Genomic DNA, 18990 nt, shown 5'->3' with positions numbered 1-18990 from the left:
TTACCTTACCTTTAAAGCCTGCATTTATGAAACATAATGATAACCCTTTTAGCTTCTGCCACATTATGGTACAAATACTTAACTCTGAGCGAACACCGATGCTTTAAATTTTAATTCTCCTTTTCCAAAAAAAAAGGAGTAAGCACATCTTTGTTAGAAAAATAAGTGGTTTATACCTGTAACCAGGGAACAACAACTGTTACTGTAAAAAAAAAAAAAAAAAAAAAAAAGATATGGCCTGAATTCCCAGGGACAACTGTCTTTAAAAACAGGCACACAACCTTCCACCCCCCAAATCTGCCAAATTACCAGACTGAGTTTCCTCACGGGCAGGCTTTAGAGGTCTGCTTGCTTGGCTGTCTGTTCTAGGATTATGAGAGAGCATCTCCCTTATCGTTTTGCACATGCTGTACCATCTGTCCTAAACCTCCTTTTATAGGGTTATGGATTCCAAATGACATTTCTTTCTTAGGAGATAACAAGGATGTCTGAAGAACCCTGCTAGTAGGTATTGCTGTAGTGCTATTTATGTCACATGAGGTTTTTTTTTTCTCCCCTCATCCCACAGCCACAATGAACTCTGGTGAACCATGCTGGTTCTCTGTACCCAGACAATGAGAAAACAGTTCACCCGTAGTCCCTGGGAAATACAGGGAAAATTGCCCTGTTCTATTCTGTGTTGTGCTTGAAGCAGGCAAGGATGAAATATTACTGAATTCAGACGTTACAAGGACACAGGATATGCCTTTAATCTTTTATTGTACATTATAAAATGTTTATTGCTCTGTCTGTATCAGAGGTGCTGACCTCTCCCTCTTGGTGATGGAGGAGTATGTTCTGGCAAAGGATCCTCTGAAGAGACCTTTGGGGTTGGCCTGCCTTCTGGAACTGGCACAAGCGAAGCCCTTGCTTGTTCCCAACCGTGTCTGCAGGCAGACCGCCTAGGGCCTTTCTCCCAGATCAACTGTTTTAGAAAGGCTGGTGTCAGTGGAAGTGGAGAGATGGCTGACCTCGGTCACCGCCAGCCCGTTTCTTTGCAGGGACTTTTAAACCAGGCTCATGTGAGTGCAGGCTTGTAAAGAGATTTAAACCCTTCTCAGGCCAACCTGTCTGGGTTTCGATGGGACAAATAGGATCTTGCCTCATCCCCTAGTGCATATGGAGTGGTCTTGTGGAGTAGTTAAATAAATACAGATACCCCATGGCACACTACAAAGAATAATTTTTTTCCGTGTGATGGACTTGCATCTATCAGCTTCCAGAGCACCAGCAATCCCAGGGATCCTGTCAGCTGTGAACATTAAGCACTTAATAAGAGAGAGGAGAACCCCAACCCCTTTCCCATTCATCACCATCCTTCTCGTGGAGGACTGGCTCCAGCAGATACCTGGCATTACAGCGTCATGGAAAATAGTGCAGACGGGACGTGTAAGGAGAACCAGACCTTCCCACAGGAACCCTACAAAAAGAAGCCATTTAAGAACTTAAGCCCTCAGAAAAAGGTCCCTTAGGCAAGAGCCTTTTGCAATAAATGGCTTTTGCCCCTGGAGACCTTGCATAGCAACCGGTATCATGAGTTTTTTTTTTCTTTTTTCTTTTTTTTCTTTTTTTTTTTGCTGACTGGCTACGTTTTTATGGACTGTTTATCACACTGGTGGTGGACTCAGGCCCAGCTGAAAATACCATGGAGAAAATGTTTGAAATTATCCTGGAAGCTGAAGAGGGGCTTCTGGTGTCCCCTCATACTGGTCTGTGCCAAAGTGGTTGGAGTGCCCCGAGTATCTGCAATGACGAACACCAGCGTGAGACAGGAGACACAGAAATACCGGAGTCATGAGCTGCAGCCTAACTGGAGAACCAGGGAAGTTCTCACAGTAGGAATGGAAACTGGGCTATGACTTTTTTGTTTGTTTTAAAAACCCACCTGTAAGACGTGTTACATGATACATATCAGTGGAACAAAGCAAGCCAAGAGCACACAGCAGCCAAAATCTGGTTGCTACTCGTGTCTGCGATGATCTTTCCTTCCTTCTTGCTCGGAGAGGATTGACAGTGACTGATGCCTGAGCTCACGTTGATACTGTCAAGATGTAGTGACAGTGAGACAAAATAAAGATACATCAAAATCTTGTACATTTCCAAGGACAAGGAGGTTGTTCCAGAAGACGGAGTGCCAAGGTGGAGAGGGGTGTGTGAGAAGTTGCTCCAGCCCAGGTGATTCGTGAGTCCAGTGCAGGATCACCGGCAGCAGCTGTCCCACTGATGCTTTTCCATCTCAATTGTTTGTTCAGGTTTCAGGGTTCTTTTTTTCATGATTTTTCGTACTGGCCAGATGTTTTGCTGAACACAGACAAGGAAGGAGGTGTATGCCATCAAGTGACAATCGCTGGGTCTCCTTCCAAATTGCTCCAACATTATTTCACCTCCCCAGTCATCAAGGCTCAGAGGCAGAAAGTGAGAGTGAGAAATGGAGTCCGTCTTTCAGATGGCAGGCTGTCACGCTTCGATGATATTCACTGAGGGCTTGTTTTTTGGAAACTGGAAGAGAAGAGGCAAATGAAGAAAGGACGTATTAGGAGTAACTCGTGAGGAAAAAACCATCAGAGATCTCTGCAGTGTGCTGGTGAATTTTGCTTTTGTAAAAGTCCTTATTCCCATCCCCTGAGGGTAAGGAAAAAGGGCAAGCAGTGAGCATGAATTCGTGACTGTTTCAAGTAATAAGTAAATGCAAAGTGGCGGGGATGTGCCAGAACACAAGTTGTGAATAGAAACACAGGAAAGTCAAATTTAATGGAATAAGTTGGTACAAATTATAGGCTTGAGTCTCCTTACACGATAAATACAGCATGCCTTTAACATCACATGTATTACTAGCCATGCTCCTGCTGATCAATTTTTCAGTTAATTGTGAGACTGATATCCCCTTTACCGCTTGCCACCTAACTGCTGCGCCGGGGGTAAGGAACCAAGCAGCTCGGGGACTGCAGCATTGCTCAGCACATTTTTCTTCTAGAGATGCTCAGATATTTCAAGAATATGGACTGAAACCTGGTTTACTGATGCACAAGGGCTGACCCAGAGGTGGGAGTGAAATGCTGGCATCCTGACACGTCTGAGGTGCTCAGACGCTGAAGGAGCCACGGTGCTGGCATGCGTGGAGGTGAAGGAGTGCTTCCCTTCCGCATCCCAGCCGGAGGAAGGCGGCTGGAGCAGGGATGTTTAACAGCAGCTGCTTTTGGGGGCAATTTAGCTGAGTCCCAGCTGGAAGTTGATTGCCTGCCGTGCCCCCGCCCTGTGTGCCAGCATCGGCTCACCTTGCTGCGGAGGAGCCCGCCGCCCTGGTGCTCGGGAGTGCTGTTCTCCGAGGCGCTCTTGACTTTCTCCTTGCTGTTATTTGGCTCATTGTCTTTGATGATATCGTACTGTCTGCAAAACAGGGCGATCACCCCTAACAGGAAAAAGCATTAGTGATCACACAAATTTGCTCAGCCCCTGGAGCCTGCAGAGATCAGAAATCCCTTGCTTGCCAGCCAGCTTTGTGCCTCCTGGTACAGATCTCAGCAGCATTCACAATTGTTCCTAAGGATCATTTTCTAACACAGCTAGTTGGCCCTCTGGCTGTTTCCTTCTCAGTGCCAATTCCATGCTAAACTAGTTAGATGGAAGGACAGAAGATTAATTATATTCCAATTTCTCTGTCATTAAATGGGACAAGTGTTTTAAGCCCTACATTTGGATAGCGATTAACACCGACTGTGTGCTTAAATGGTATCTTTGCTTCGCAAACACAGGAGCTCCTGGAATTTCTGGTGAGTGGAAATGTGCCTTATGATCTTTCTCCTCTGAGGTGAAGAGAAGGAGCTGGAGCTGGCAGACGAGGCAGGTACTGTACCCGCCTGCTTACGATGTAAGCCAGGGTCTCCTGAGCAGCAGGACAACATCTGCAAATATGCAACAGTGACGGCAGCAAAAGCTGCTGCTGGAAATTTCCTCCCACACACACAAGCACACGAAAAGAAAAGCAGGGGCAGCAATGACAAATAATAAGACTGAAAATGTCTTTCTCAGAAGCTTTTACATGACGTTTTGACCAAATGACTTCTCTGCCTGGAAATTCCAAACACAGGAGTAAAGAAGACCTGAGAAGATGCTGCTTCTCCGTAACTGAAAAATATTTTAGCTCCCCTAACAGCAGACCATACGTAGAGCTTTTGCTAGATATCACAAACTGCTTCCTAAAGTGAGGTGGTGTTATGGCAGCGGCCCCCAGGTGTTACTGATGAACACAGTGGTCCAAATTCTTTCTGCGTATGTGAACAAATGGCTGATCCTAGGAGAACAGGCTAACATCTGGCATAGTCACACCTTCTGTGCCTTCTGATGGTAAAACTGAGGCACACAGAAATGCAGCCAGCACAGGAGCACGAGTCTCTTCTCTGAGTTCAGAGCCCTGGGCACAAACCAATTCCAGTTTGCATTTGCTAAAACATTGTCATATGCTCAGGTTGTGGCCAAGGTAAGAGCTGGAAAGAGTTGTTTATATATTGAGATTTGGTAAAGAACCCACAAGATGAAGAAGAGATCTTTCCCACACCCACTTTCCTTCATAAATGTAAGTCATCTGTCTAGAGGGGAAATTGTGGCATTAGCAAGTTCTTCACTCTGATGCTGATCGGAGTTTTAGATTATGCTATGGCAGAAGATGAATCCGTTGTTCAGTCACTTCATGTAATTATTCATGATTGTTTTTACTGTCAGGGCATTTAAATTGGAATGTGCAAAGATAAAGCTTGATTTAAATGCTGGAAAGACCATGGGCTACAGATTTTTGTTAACCTTAATTTAGGTTTTCATTTGGTTATCGTCGTTAGCAATAATTGCTTTACAATGCATGGTAACCTCAGGACCTTCCAAGGAAAAAAAATATTTTAGTAGATCTGATTCTGTGTCACCTGGATTCACCTGAAAGAAACCTCGCAGAACTGCATTAGAGGACAGCTAATCCCTCCATCCCCTTGTTTTGGCAGCTCTCAGGTCAGTGACTGGCTTCCTATTCACATCTCTCCATGGAGGTGTTCTCAGATCCGCAGAAGTTAGTAGAAGTGGGCCAAATCCTTTGGTGAAGTAAACCAGTGCAACCCACATGGGCTTGGGATTGTTGCAGCGTACAGCAGCAGAGGTGGCGGGCCACCGTGAACTTGACGCAGCATGACCTAACCCCAGGGGACCTGCGAGCTGATCTCAGCCCCTCGGTGCTGCCGCAGTCGATTTCTCTTCCAGCCGAGGAGAATTCTCCGTGCGGCTGTTTGCATCTCTGTGTGTGGAAACCTGGTAGGACTGGGACAAGGGGACTGGAGGCGGAGTGGCAAAGGTTGTCTTTTATGGATCACAGATTTACCACAGTGCTAATTTCTCTGCCTGGTGATTTCCTCGGGTCACCTGAACCATTCCCCCCGGGCAGCCTGCTCTGTGACTCGCAGGGGGCAAATGTTGTTTCATTCATGCCTTGTGCTGCAGCAGGAGCAGCAGCTGACTGGCAGCCAGGGGAGGCTGGGGCTCGAAATAGAAGACAAGCGCGCAAACTTTATTTCCCATTAACTCACACATGTAATATCCAAACTGAACAAGCTGAAGAGCTGGCTGCAGCCACTTCAGATGTGCTAAGCTGATGGGGTAGGACTCAGGAATTTTCCTCTCCCTGTTTGCTAGCTTAAAACATAGGAGCGAGATCTGTCCTAGGTACAATTTGGTATAAGGTCAATTGAAACATAGTCCCAAACTCATGCTGGAAAGAGCTCATGCAGATTTTCCCTCCTTTGGTTAATGTGCTTCTGCTAATGTTCCTCCTCTTCCTATTAAATGCTATTCTTTGTATTTTAACAGTGGATTTTGTGAGTATCTGGGTTTATTGGTGTTTCGATGTTTGGAGCTATTTGTTCTTTCAATACTACCATTGTTTGAATTGTTTTTGCAGTGGGTTTTGGTGTATATATAGTGGGTGTTGAGAGCACGTCTCTTGATGTCTGATGTGTGTTTGAACTTTGGCAGAACTCTTATGGGAATTTCTGCTTTGCATGAGAGCTGGAGTCATATAATAAGCCAGTTAATTACAGTGACCTGTGTCATTTGAAGGGCTCGAGGCATCCTGGCGGATGGCTGAGGACATTATCATCAGTGCTTTCTGGAAAAATTGAGCTTACAGGATTAGCCATGCTGAATTAGACAATTGGTTCATCAAGTCCATTATCTACTTCCTGCTGCACCAGATCAGAGCACTGATTCACCTGCTTTTGGCACTGCCCGGCTCCTGATGCTGCAGAGGGAACTGAGCTGCCCTTACAGCTGAATATGCAGTGCTCTTCATGGGAGGAAGGGTTTCTTTTCAGGTCTTACACGATTACACATGCAAACCAAGCAAGCCACAAGCCCTAGGGATATTATGTGCTTTCGACAGAGAGGTTGAACTGACCTGCCCACATAAACAACACCACAACAATGATGAGAATTTCCCCTGCTCGCAGCTGTTGGTTTTTCTTCGCCATCTCCTTCATTGTCACCTCATCTGCACAAGGGGAAAGAGAGATGGTGAAACCTAACCGCGCGGCTCAGCCGGGCTGCAGACACCAGTTCAGCAGTGCCCTTGGCTCAAATCACCAGCGCACCAGGGTCAGAGCTGGCAGAGCAGGAGTCCTTGCCCGCCAGCCCCACGACCGGCACGAGCTGTGCCTCGAGCCTGCAGGGCACCGAGCTCTGCAGCCGCTGCCCCGTGCCCGTCCCTGGCAGCCTGCAGGGGACAGGCAGGGGGGAGAGGTAGGACAGGGCCAGCGGGCAGCTCCTGTGGAGGTGCTGCCACGGGGTAAGCCCACACAGGGTCAGGCCCTGCGGCGATTTCACGCTGCTGGCTCTGGTCTCTGCTAGCGCCGTCTGTGCCTGTCACAACACCTTGCATGCTTCAGCAGCTCCTCACCCGGCTCGGGAGTGGGGAGCCTGGCATGAGATTTTTCACCGGAGCCATGGGATTCAGAAATGAGCAGAGCCTTCTCGCAGGGCATAATGCGCCTCCTCGCCTTCAAAGCTCTAAGAAGATTACAGTTCAGGCCTCCGGGGAGGGAAGCAGTGCTCCGCTTAGTGCTTTCAGATGAACAGCAATTCGGTATTTACAGACACCAAATCGTTTTAGCAGGAAGAGTCAAGAACTCACAACTCCCTAAGAACCATGGCCAAAAGCCCTGCAACAGGCCGAGTCCTCGGCTGAGTCCCCTTGATATCCCAGACCCCTGCGCTCCAGAGCCCTTGCTGTAGCAGAGATTCTTCCTGCCAGAAAACCTTCCACATCTGGTTTGGCTTAAGAGGAGCAAGTGAAGGAGCTGCCAAGCAGGAAGCTGGAGACATCCATCACCCATGGAGATATTCAAAGACATGACCCCGGACCACCTGCTCTAGATGACCCTGCTTGAGCAGGGGGTGGGAGTAGATAATCTCAAGAGGTTTCATCCAACCTCAACTACTCTGCAATTTGGCAGAAACCTTTGAAATGTAAGAAAAGTGGGAGTCTGTGGGTATTTTTTTTCCCCCGCTCTCCTGGAACCCAAGCACAGGGGGCTCAGCAGCTCCCTCTGAGTGCCCTGTGAGCAGAGCTGTGCTGGGGCGAGTGCCACCCAGAGGCCTGGTTCCACAGGAGTGCACGGGCTGCTCAGGAATTTCCCCTGGCATTCCCCACTTGCAAGGATGCTGGACACACTGCTCCCAAGCTGGAAACCTCCTCACTTTGCCTGTTAAACCTCATCTGAAATGGGAGGAAGGAACAGCCAGCCATCAGCAGCAATGGCTGCTCACCTTTCTGCAATATTTTGCAGGGGCAAAGTAACCTCATCTTGATCTCAGATGTACTCGCTGCGTGTCCTGAGGTGTAATTGTACTCAGGAGTACATTTATATTGCAGTCCCACTGTGATAACAGCCTGAGCCAGCACCACCGTGCTGGGCACAGCCCAGAAAGCAGCACAGCCTCAGCACCTCCTTGTGTGCCGGGTACCCTCGGGGCATCCCTCTTGTCCAGGGGCTCAGCCCTGCGTGTGTTTAACCCAGCTGTCCTCACTGCCCAGGATACTGCTGGCCTCCCTGCAGAGCCCTGCGCTGCCTGGGCTTCCCAGGGACCACACAGGAACTCACCCACACTTGCCTTTATTTTTAGAGGCTAGTTTCTCAGCTTCCCTTGGGGTCTTGAAGAGGACTGGCTCACTGGCAGGGCTCTGGCCTTGGATGCTGATGGACTGGACATGCACAATGTACTCAGTGTCCTCCTCTAGGTCCCAGAGGGCACAGGAGCGGGTGGTGGTGTTCACCTCCTGGATGAAGCGCAGCATCCGCACGTCCTTCTTCTGGAAGCCGAGAGAGGAGAGCACAGAGTGGCGGAGAGGCCTCCCGTGCGCGCTGCTGGCGTCTAAGACCACTGCTTCCTGCCCTGCCCACCATGGACGTGGAGACAGTCGGACCCTTTCCTCTCTGCAGCTACCAAAACATGGAGCACTGCTGCAAAGAGGACGGGGAGGAAGTTCCCTCCCAGACCACAAGGGACAGGACAAGAAAGAATGGGCTTAAACTGCAGCAAGAGAATTTGGAAACGGAGGGGACCTGGGGTGAAGATGAGCGTGACCGAAACTGGGTAACCGTAGGCACTGTACCTGCTGGGAAATTGCAAATCCAATGACAACTTCATCTTCCAGAACATCCCAAGTCACAACAGCGGAGTTGGCTTTCAGGTGTTTGACCGTGACATTGACTGGAGCCGATGGGCTGTCTGCAAGGAGGGAGAGCAGAGCCTTTACAGGGGCACTCGCAGCTGCAGGCAGGAGACAGAGCAAGGGCAAGGAGGGGAGTGGAAAAGGGCTGCTTGGGGGCAGTAAAAGGAAACATAAAGCATAGCCAGGATCCGAGGCATGAGAAATGGAGCTGCAAGTGATCTTCCTGTTGGGGGCTCTGGGTATGGGACCTGGAAATGGCAGATATTCCATGTCTTAATTACCAGTGAGGTACTAGAGGTCTCTGCTGAGAGTACGAGTTACATTATACCCATGAAACATCCGCCCCGTGGAAACAATTTGACAGCACAGCAGACTATTGATTAGCTCACTCGTCTCCCCAGCCATGTTCCGTGTTTTCTCTGGTGTGTCCTATTACAGCCTGACAGTGACAGCTGGGAGGAAATGCAAAATCTATCTTAGAAGTATGAAAACTGGATGCTTTGATGAGCGCTCTGGGGGTTTGAAAGTCAGTGGTAGTAAACGGGAGTGATTCTTCTGCTTTTTCCTGTTAGTCTGACAGAATTTTTTATACACATTTTGCATTTTTGTACGTAGCCGCTGGATGCTCCCTCAGATGGCCAGAGGACACTCAGCAGCCACCCACTGACGGGACAGAACATGCTGCACCAGCCACCGATGGACCAGGGTAATGTGAAAAGGCCAGGCCATGAAAGCAGTAGCCTGAGGCTCCGAATTTGGTGGTTTTTGAGCAGAGCTGGGTTTCCAGCCGCAGGGTCAGCCTGTGCAGCTGCCAGCCTCGCCAAGGGAGCTGGGCTCGGCTGTAGCCGCTGGGCTCCTGCCCTTGGTGGGACCTCGTCCTGCAGGGGCTGCGCAGCGTGAAGCCCTTTGCTTCTCCGGGAGAAGTTCTGCCTCATAAGCTTGGCACCGTCCTTCCCGTGCTGTGCAGCAGGTTGCACTCCTGGTCCCTCCTCAGGTAAAACTGAATTCCTAATCACCAGATTGTGCCCCAAACCGAAGGCGGTAAATGCTAACCAGAGTTAAAAGTACATGCTGACGAGATCGCAAGGACTCTGAGTACCCCCAAGCGGTCAGTAGGGTGGGAATGGGTCATTTGCTCTGACTTGCATCAAAGAATAATACTTCTGTTGCTTTTTAACCATTGCACAGTGCTGCCCTTCTGGGGCTGAGGCCAGCAGTAAAAGAAGGACGCACGTGTGCATGTCTCCAGTAACACTTGTCAGATTTACAGTCAGTCCCAGCCGCCTGAATGTGGCTGAAAATATTCTAGCTGGAGTGTCAGTGTCTCCGAACAACTGACTTCACTCCTGGTGAATGTTCCCCGGGGAACAGAGAAAATACCAGGAGCACAGCATTCCTCAGCTGAAGGCCAGTGCTGTCATACACCTAGCAGAGCAATGACCCGATTCCCTCCTTCCTCCCCAGACAGCAGCGGTGCCAGCCTTCAGGGCTCCCCTTCCTGCCGGACCCACATCCACCAGCCCCGTTAGCAGGACCCTTAGGAGTGGGATGTCTGCACGAGCCGTTCAGACCCAAACTGATCGTGGGGAGTCCTTCAGCAAGCAAAACGTTCAGCGGAAGGTGCACGGTCAGGTTCACATGAATTTGAGACCTCAGAAGGAAGAGCAGCAAGCAGTGTGCTCTTCAGGATTTCACGGAGGGCAGCGTCCTTCCTTTCTGGAGCACACGATCAAGGCCATATCGGCCCAGAGCGCTACCATCTCAGGGCATGGCCTTCCTGAAGTGGGGCAGCAGGGTCCCCACCAGCCCTCAGAGAAGGGAAATATTCCATTGTTGTCCACCACAGGGCCAAGGAGCAGCCGGGCGGGGAGCTGCGAGCACCAGCCCCTCGTGGAGGCGGCTGCCTGCCGTCACCCAGGGTAGGGACGTGGGGCTGCAGCTCCTCACCTTCCCCGTCACCGAGCCCACGTGCTGGCTAGAGGAGGGTCTAATTTTAGTAAGGGGCAGTCAGCAGACGGGAATGCGCACCGGGAAGGTCTGTGAGTCATGCCTGGTGAATTTGCTAGAACATATGGAGGACATGGCGGAGCTGGGAGACAAAACAGCCCCCAGCTGCAGCCAGGCACTGCACCCGTCTCACAGGGCAGCTGTACAGTCAAATCCCAGCACGGTTGTCTCTCCTGGATATTTTTAGGAGAAGCTACCACTAATTTACCCAGAGCGGGTTGAGGAGGCCTTTGAAAAGAGATGAATTGGCCTCACAGGAACAGAGAGCAGAGTATCAGGGAAAAAGCTGCAGGCTGGGAAAGGGGAACAAGCAGTGCACCACCCTCGGTGCCTGGGTCCCCTTTGGGGTTTGTGACCTTGAGGGGGGCACAGCATAAAAAACGTCAGAGTTTCCTAATGACATAAAACACGGGCGAGTTGGGAAGACGTCGCAGAGCTGGAGGAGAGGAGCAAACAACGTCCCTGGGAGCTGGAGGGAGGCGGAGGGGACGCGCTTGGTGAAGCTGCAGCCCCATGCTTGGAGCCCGCAAAGCAGGACTCTGAGTGCAGGCAGGGGAGAAATCAGCTGGCGTGCATGGTCAAGAGCACTCCAGAAAGCCCCCTTCACAGTAGTACCTTTGTGAGATGGTGTAGTTAAAGTCAGTAGATAACACAGTAACATTTAGGACAGATCTGAGCATGCCTTTCCTTCACTACTACAGATTAGGAGGAGCTACACATAAATCAGCGGTGTCAAATCAGTACAAAAGCGATATGAAAAGAGAACTAAGCACAGCGTTTGACAGAAATACAAAGCCAGGAAAATGAGTTCCCTGCTCCCAGAGCTGAGTGAATAATTTGCGACCAAAATTTTAATCCGTGAGGATGCTTTTCTCCCTGCTCCCGGGAGATGCATGATGAGATCATGACTTTCTAAAATCTAATCATTGCTCCAAGATATTCCACACCGCTTTTGGCTGCCTGGGCCAGTTGCGGCTCTTTGTAGTGCCAGCCCGGCTGAGCTCAGTAATTTCTGTTTCCCAGCTAGCTGCAGCGGGTCAGCATCTCTAGCAGGGTCTCAAGGTGCCAAATCCAAATGTCTGGCTCCTTTCGGACTCATCTGCAGCTCCTGGAAACTTTGCTTCTGTGCCTGCAGCAGCCAGGGGAGCTGCTGGTGCTCTGGGGAGCAGGCACAGGGCGGGATGTCCCCAGGGCCAATTCCTTCCCCGCTGCGGATGAGATAGCAAGGAACAGGCTCTGCATCAAACCTTCCTCCTGCACATTTACTCCAGAGACGCTGCTGGCAGCACAGCCCCCGTCTGGTCTGTAAGGAACCCATACTGTGCAGGATTCCTGGTTTAGCAGTTTAGCTTTACCCCAGCTCGGGGGCTGCAGCGCCTGCTGGAGCAAATCACACCTTGCAGACTGGCGGAGGATCTGTTTGGCCAAATTTGAGCGAGAGCTGCGTGCGTGGAGGGAAAGATGCTCTCATTTTCATGTCAGCAAAACTCACAGCCCCCTGTTCAGGAAGGAACTGATCAATTAAGATAAAATCATGAGGATTTTTAACAGGGAATGGCTACTTCAAAACTTATCATGCTTAAACCATGTCTTGTTTCTTTCTCACCCTCATCAGTCCTGCACCTCCCAGGGCTGTGACGCAGCCCAGTGCTCCTGCCCACCCTGGGCCTTTTGGCAAGAGCAGGTCAGAGCCGCCTCCACACAGCGAGCAGGCGTGAGCAGCAAAGATTACTCTTAATCCCCTCTTAATGCTGAGAACTCCTTCTAGCCTCTCATTAAACGCTCTGCTGATTATTAATGGACTTTTATTGAAGAGAGAGAGAGGAAAAAAAAAAAAACACAACGCTTTACAGCTTTGGGCTGATTCCTTCCTGGCTTTTCACTGTCAGCACAGCAGCTGCTGGCACAAGGAGCAGAGAACCACCCACCTGCCCCTTACGGTGACTTCGCCACCGCAGCTGTAGCATGGGCAGGGTGGGGAGGTTTGTCCCCATCCCTGCTGCCCCCTGCGAGGCAGGGCGGTGGGGTGAGCAAGGGGGTGCCCGGGACACCAGGATGTCCTGCTGCAGCGCAGTTGTGGCAGTGCCACAACGCTCCCATGGCAGCACCGATGGGCTGAGGTGCAATGGGGCTGCTTCACTTCCAGCTCCCATCACACGGTGCACCCAAACTGTTTGCTGGACGTGCTTTTTGAACCGGGAGCTTTAAAACTCAGGATGTTGGATCACGGGAATTAAGTTTTTCATTAAGAGTCATGAAAGGTGTAGAAGAACATGTGCGATGCAAAAGAAATCACATACATGGGACATCACTGGCTTGTTTTTTCTAGGATGCTGGGGCTTCTCTAGGAGGTGCCTAGGCCACAGACATTGCTGGGAGAAGCTCAGAGCTGCCAGGGGAAGGAGCATCGGTACGGTCCCACGTGCCGCTCTCCGCAGCTGCTGCCTGCCGGCTGCGTGGGGGGGGCAAAAGGCTGCCTTTTCTGCCTTCCCGAGCCTTTCTCTGCTCTCCCAGCACGGCTCTCTTCAGTGGATGTGATTGCTTGTCAGCTTTATGGGGTATGTAGGAAGGCTGGCGCGCCGTTCAGCTTCCCTGAGTGTTTTAATGAAGAGAGCCTGCAGGGGAGTGGGAGGGAGCAGGGCGCACCGCTGCTCTCCCGCGCCCGCTCGCGTGGAAGCGGGGCTGTTTGCTGAGTGCTGCCGGTTCCAAAGACCAGAAAAGACCAACCGGTGGCTCTTCAGGCTGGGAAAGAGGCAATTATTTCCTGCTGACCGCCCACTCCTCGTACTAATGGGATACTAATAGGCCAGCCCCCGCTCACCCCTGAGGCTCTGTCCCCGATTCCCCGCTGCCCGAGCATGCAGGTGCAAACACTGCTGGGGAGGATGGAGCCCCCCGGGGAGCTGCTCGCTGTGTCCAGCCCAGCCATTGGGAATTCCTCGGGGCAGAGGTAAAGGGGAAGAGGAGTCAGCGGAGCTGGTCCTCAGCTGGGGTTGGAGCAGCCTCGTGCCATCACTGCTCTGGAGAATTCCCTGCGCTGCCAAACCTCCGAGTGCATCCCAAAGCCAGGCAGGATTTGCCCAGGTCTCGCCAATGCCCCGACTTTGGTTTTAACGCTGCCAACCCAGAGCTGAGTCATTGTCGAGGCACGTTTTATCCAGGGCCCAAATGCCCAGGCAGGATTGGGCACCACGGTCTTTTACAGCCCCTCAGCCCGCAGCCGCGCACTGCCAGGGAGGCACAAGAGCGATGTCGGCGGCAGCGATGGCGAGCAGGAGCTGGAGCTCAGTGCCCAGAGCCCTGCGGGGAGCTCGCTGCCTGGTCCCAGCCCAGCTCTGCTCTTGTGCACAACACTTGGGTTTTTACTGCACACATAAGGATTTGCGTACTTCAGTGCTCGATGCATTTGTGCTTTTAACTGAATTATGCCTGAGTTAGGCCTTAATTTGGGCTCTGGGTACTTTATAAAACAGGAGGGGGTTAATTAACAATAAATGCCAAACGGATGAGGCCAGTACATGAGAACCAGTACACGGGCACAGCTCCATGAAGGCTGCTTTTGGATCCTGCCACGGTGCCTGTGCATGGTTAATGTGTGCGAGCTCATCCCGCTCCGGGAGGACTCTCCGTCTTCCCCATGCACGTCCCCAGCAGGAGACAGCATTTGGAGGAGGGTAGCACAACCTCGGCTGCTTCGCACAGCAGTGTCCCTGCTGGGAGGCTGACACCGAGGTTAGAAACCTCCATATTTCAATTAAATCTCTGCTACGCTGAACGCAGAAATCAATAAAGTGCTTACGCCATCCCTCAGCTGGCCAGGAATCTCCGTGGCCATGGTGAGATGGGAAGGGGCAGGCGTGGGCTGCTCGGGCATCTGCAAACTGCTACCAGAGCTGTGTCTGCCTGCTCGCGCGTGCTGTGCACTGCTTCTGCTGCCGGACCATGGTCACCTCGGCTCCCCGGCTGGAGGAGGAGGGCAGCGAGTCCCGCAGGGACAGGGGGACCAGCACCCCTGCACTGGTTATGCTGGCGGGGAGGACGGGGGGGTGGAGACCCGGCCTCTGCAGAGGGAGCCTCATCTGCAGGGCGGCTCAAGGCGCGCAGGAGAGGCAGGAGAGCACGGAGCTGCTTCGGGGCTGGGCAGCGCCCAGAACCCAGCCTGATGCCTTTGGGCCCCTTTTGGAGAGCGGAGGTGGATGAGGTGCTACCGGGCTGCTTCACCTGGAGGCTGAAGGGAAGGCTGAGGGCTGGATGGGGCCCAGAGCTGTGCTGGAGGGCGAAGTCTCACCCAGCCTGGCTGGTGTTATCTTTCGCCTCCATCCCACAGAAATAAATCTGACCTGAGCTGCCTGGTGTGCAGGTACATTGCAGGGATGCTGTTTGCCCTGGGAAGCAGCAGGGGCTGAGGACCATTTTGAGGTCTTTCACCACTGCTGCACAGCATTCCCCTGCTGCTCCTACAGCCCATATCAGCCTCCTGGTCCGGCACAGCTTGCCTCCCGCTTCCACTGCTCTGCGGTACGGGGAGCACGGCCCCACACGCTGGGCAGAGGGGGCCAGCCCCCCCCCGGGCAAGCACAACTGCAGAATGAGCTGTGCTTCAGACCCGCTGAGTGGCCCCAGGGATTTCTCAGTGGCAGCCACAGGAGTAAGTTGGAGAGGTTCCCCAGTGCCGCCCCTGAGGGCTGTCGGAGCGCCCTGCGCAGAGGTTTTCTCAGCTGCCTCCTCGTGGTCCTGCCTCCCCTGCTGCTCACCTTGGCATCACCTTGCAAGAAGCAGCCCCGGGTGGCCAAATGCCCCTTCCAGAGCAGGGCCCAGTGTGCGCAGGGTCCGAGCTCTGCCTCTCGCCAGCTGTCACTGTGGCTTGTCAGGGGAATCTGTGCCATTCCCCCCGGGCCTTTCCTGCGGACAGCAGCTTTAACCCCCCACGATGCATTATTTTAAGCCTGCTTGAAGGAGCTCTGGGTGCAAAGGGGAGCAGAGCTGAGGCTGGAGCCGTGCCGGACCCCGCTGTACCCTGCCGGCCCCCGCTGGCCCCTGCTTCCTCTCCAGGAGCTTTTCCGATGGCTTTTGGCTTGCTCGCCTCAGCGGCCTCGTGGCCACGTGGCTGGCAGTGCCGGGGACGCAGTGCTGGTGGTGATGCTGCCACCACCTCTGTGTGACCTTGGGACGATCGCGCCGTGCCCGCCTTCCTCTTGTCCCCACCTGGAAACCAGGAGTGGCACCAGCCCCAGCCCAGCGCCTCCACCAGCCCCTGCAGAGCCGGCAGCACGAGCGGGAGGCAGCGGGGTTGCGGGGCACAGCACCAAGGTCACGCAGCTTTGTCCTAGCTGAGGACCACCGGGGCTCCTGTGGCCCCACCGCATGCTGCAGGCGCACACCGGGGCCGCGCTGAGTGCTCACGGGGCTGCCGGCCCCTGAAAGCACATGGGCTCCCCACAGCCCGCGAACGCTGCCTGCAAGACAAGCAGCGGGTGGTGATGGGCAGGGACACAGCTCCATGTTTACTCTCAGTCACCGGCTGAGGTGATTCGAGGATAAGGAAGAGCAGGGGAAGTGTCCTAGTTTACAGGAAACCGGGAAGGCTGTTACAGTTGCAGATGTGTTGTTTTCCCCGTTACTCCCTCCTTTTAGGGATGTTTCATGAATCTCCCCGGGTCTGCCCCTCGTGCAACAGCCACTCGGGCGTGCCAACGTCCAGCCAAGGATGCGTGCATCAAACCCAAAGGTGTTTGGGGGTTCCTGCAGCCCCGGCACAGGCAGGACATGGGTGAGAGTAACTCCTGCAACTACCGGGGCTGGCTGGGGGCAGGAATTTCCACTCCCCGGCGCTGCGCATCGCCAACAGTCACCCACAGCCTCCTGGAATGCGAGATATTCTGGCAATCAGCGTTTTGCAAATCGAAGCAGCTGTTCCACCAGCATCCTGCAGCCACACCGCCTGTGCTCGGGAGGGAGAGGGCCCTGTCTGCGCGCACAGAGCCGGGAGGGCGCCTGGCTGGGGCTGGTGCTGCGCGGCGAGCGAGGGCTTCAGGGGAGCACCAACAGCACTGCCGAGATGTGGCACCCGCATGGGGCACTTGGGCAAGGGCTCAGCCCTGCCAGAGCAGGGACCTGAGCACCTCCTGGTTGTGTCAGGATTAGGACAAGCTCCCAGGGACCTTTGTCTTCCTAAAAGACCCCCCTTAGAGGACCCGGCCAGCTGGCAGGGGCCTGTTTCCACGTCACCAGGACGTGCCATGCCCCATGGTGAGGTGGGTCCCGTGGGGCTGGCCGGGGGGGGATTGCTGGGGCCGCCAGCCCACGCGTAGGCAGCGCAGGCTGCATTCACCTCCTCGGCTCCAGCTCAGCCCCTTGGCGTGAGCTGCAGGGGCAGGACAGGGGCAGGAGCAGGGGCAGGGGGCTCCTGCTGCTCTCCCGCGCTGCCGTTTTCAACCCCGTGCCCCCGAGCCGCCCTCCCGAGGGCCGGGGCACCGGAGGCAACCGTGGGACGGGGGCTCCCTGCCCTCCCCGGCCCCTCCGCCGGTGCCCACCAACTCCTTCCCGGGGCTCCCCAGCCCCCTGCCCGCCCCCGCCGCGCCCCGGAGCTCTCCGGGCCCCGCCGCCCCGTCCCCCCGGAGCTCCCCCCCTTCCCCCCGAGCCCCCCGGGCCCGGCGGCCCCCTACCTGCCTCCACCGGGCGCAGGCCGGCGTAGCTGAAGCAGAGCAGGAGCGCGGCGCCGGTGCAGCCCAGGAAGGGCTCCATCCCCCGCGCCCGCCGCGCCGCGCCGGGCCGAGCCGCTCCGTGCCGAGCCGCTCCGGGCCGGGCCGGCGGCGCGTCCTGCGGGCGCGGCGGCGCCGTTCAGCACCGCGGAGAGCGCCGCGGCCCGGTGCCGCCGGGGCCGCCCGGTTCGGCCGGGGCGGTGGGCTCGGAGCCCCTCGGCAGCGCGGCGCGGCTCGGCTCGGCTCGGCCGGGAGGCGGGGGCGGGCGCGGCCCCGCCGAGCCCCGGCTCCGCCCGCTGCAGCGCCGGGCAGCCCCGCTCCGGTCCCTCCCCCGGCCCGGCCCCGCCGCCTGCCTCAGTTTCCCCGGTCCGGGGGCTGCGGGGGAGGGGGGGGGGCGGCCACCGGAGGGAGCAGACGTCCCCCCCCCGCCAGGCGAGCCCCCCGGCCAGGCGCGCGGCACCGGTGACATTTCGCTGCCTGGGTTTCGCGCAGCCCCCGCGAGTCAGCGGGCTCTAAATCCAGCGGTAACGAGCGTTGGAGGAGCTGCTCGAATTAGCCGTGCCGTTAGGTTAATTAAGCCGGCAGCGCCCTAATTTACGCTAACTAGCCGCAGGGAGCCAGAGTGCTCCCAGCCCAGCCGCCGGCTGCCACGCTGCTGGATGGGGGCCTTGCCCCGGCCACCTCTGCGGAGCCCCCCCAGGCACCCTGCACTCATGGGGACACAGAGGGACCCGCTGGTGGCCTGGCAGCTCGATGCCACTAGCACAGCAGGACCTGGTGCCAGCCACCGGGGTGGCCCGGGGTGGCCCTGCCAGCTGCAGGGTGCCACCGGGAAGGGGCCTCAGCCCGCAGCAGGCACAGACGGATCAGGCCGGAGCACCCGGCCACAGCTGGTGCTGGAGGCAGCGGGCTTCAGGCTGTGTGTCCGGGCAGCATCGCTCGGCCATGGGTACTTATCCTGCGCTGCTTGCACGGCGTGGCTGGTGGGCTCCCAGGAGTGTCCGTGTGCTCCTGGCGGTCACACAGAGCCTGCTGCCCGTGGGGCTGTGTTTTACGGACCGGCGCTTTCTCTGCACAGCGACGGGGTCAGTGCTGGGTGCTGCTGCCTCTGCTTTCCTCTCCTGCATCCTCCTGGTGTGGTGCTGGGGACCCTCTGGCCGTGCCGGTGTTGGGCAGCAGCACATGGATCACATTTGTGCTCATGGGTCAGTGAGAGATGGGGGCTCTGTGCTGCCGGGGGCCATCTCCTCGCAAAGCAGGAGATCCGCAGAGCTCCAGGCATCTCCCCGTGAATGCAAGCCCTTTGCTGGATGGAGCGACAGGCACCGAGGGACCCAAAAAGCCTCCGATGGGGCCAGAAGGTGACCCTGCTCTCCCGGGTCCCAGCCCTGTGTCACTGTCCCAGCTCAGCGCCCGCTGCGCGGTGCCGGGGCCGTTCCCCACCGCAGCCGGGCCCAGCTCCGCCGCAGCAGCTTCCCGCGGAAACGCCTCAGTGCCTCCCTTCCATCTCCAGGCTGGCAGCAGATTAAAAATTCATTG

At 55.1% G+C, this 18990-nt stretch overlaps 1 protein-coding gene across 2 annotated transcripts; it reads right to left on the bottom strand.

Moving 5' to 3' along the window:
- Nucleotides 1-1896: 1896 nt before the first annotated feature.
- FNDC5 (fibronectin type III domain containing 5) lies at nt 1897-17603 on the bottom strand. 2 transcript variants are annotated; one of them, XM_080567074.1, is made up of 6 exons: nt 17416-17590; nt 8684-8799; nt 8182-8380; nt 6470-6562; nt 3315-3448; nt 1897-2538 (listed from the first exon to the last, which is right to left on the bottom strand). In XM_080567074.1, the coding sequence occupies exons 1-6, from the start codon at nt 17492-17494 to the stop codon at nt 2497-2499; spliced, it is 663 nt and encodes a 220-aa protein (XP_080423200.1). In that variant the 5' UTR covers nt 17495-17590; the 3' UTR covers nt 1897-2496. The 2 variants fall into 2 exon arrangements, with proteins under 2 accessions (XP_080423200.1, XP_080423201.1); XM_080567075.1 differs by lacking the exon at nt 6470-6562 and having other exon boundaries at nt 17416-17603.
- Nucleotides 17604-18990: the final 1387 nt, after the last annotated feature.

Source organism: Anser brachyrhynchus (genome assembly GCF_964034855.1).
Source record: "Anser brachyrhynchus genome assembly, chromosome: 24".
Lineage (NCBI taxonomy): Eukaryota > Metazoa > Chordata > Aves > Anseriformes > Anatidae > Anser > Anser brachyrhynchus.
Note: the sequence above shows the minus strand (reverse complement) of the source record. Positions and strands in the feature narration are given on the sequence as shown.

Bases quoted from the DNA above. Each gene is read 5' to 3' on its own strand.
- FNDC5 (XM_080567074.1), bottom strand. From the start codon at position 17,494: ATGGAGCCCTTCCTGGGCTGCACCGGCGCCGCGCTCCTGCTCTGCTTC. The intron at 8,800-17,415 runs GTAGGGGGCCGC...CCCTCCTTGCAG, and splicing joins CCTGCGCCCGGTGGAGGCAG to ACAGCCCATCGGCTCCAGTC. The intron at 3,449-6,469 runs GTCAGTTCAACC...TTTTCCTGTTAG, and splicing joins GGTGTTGTTTATGTGGGCAG to GGGTGATCGCCCTGTTTTGC.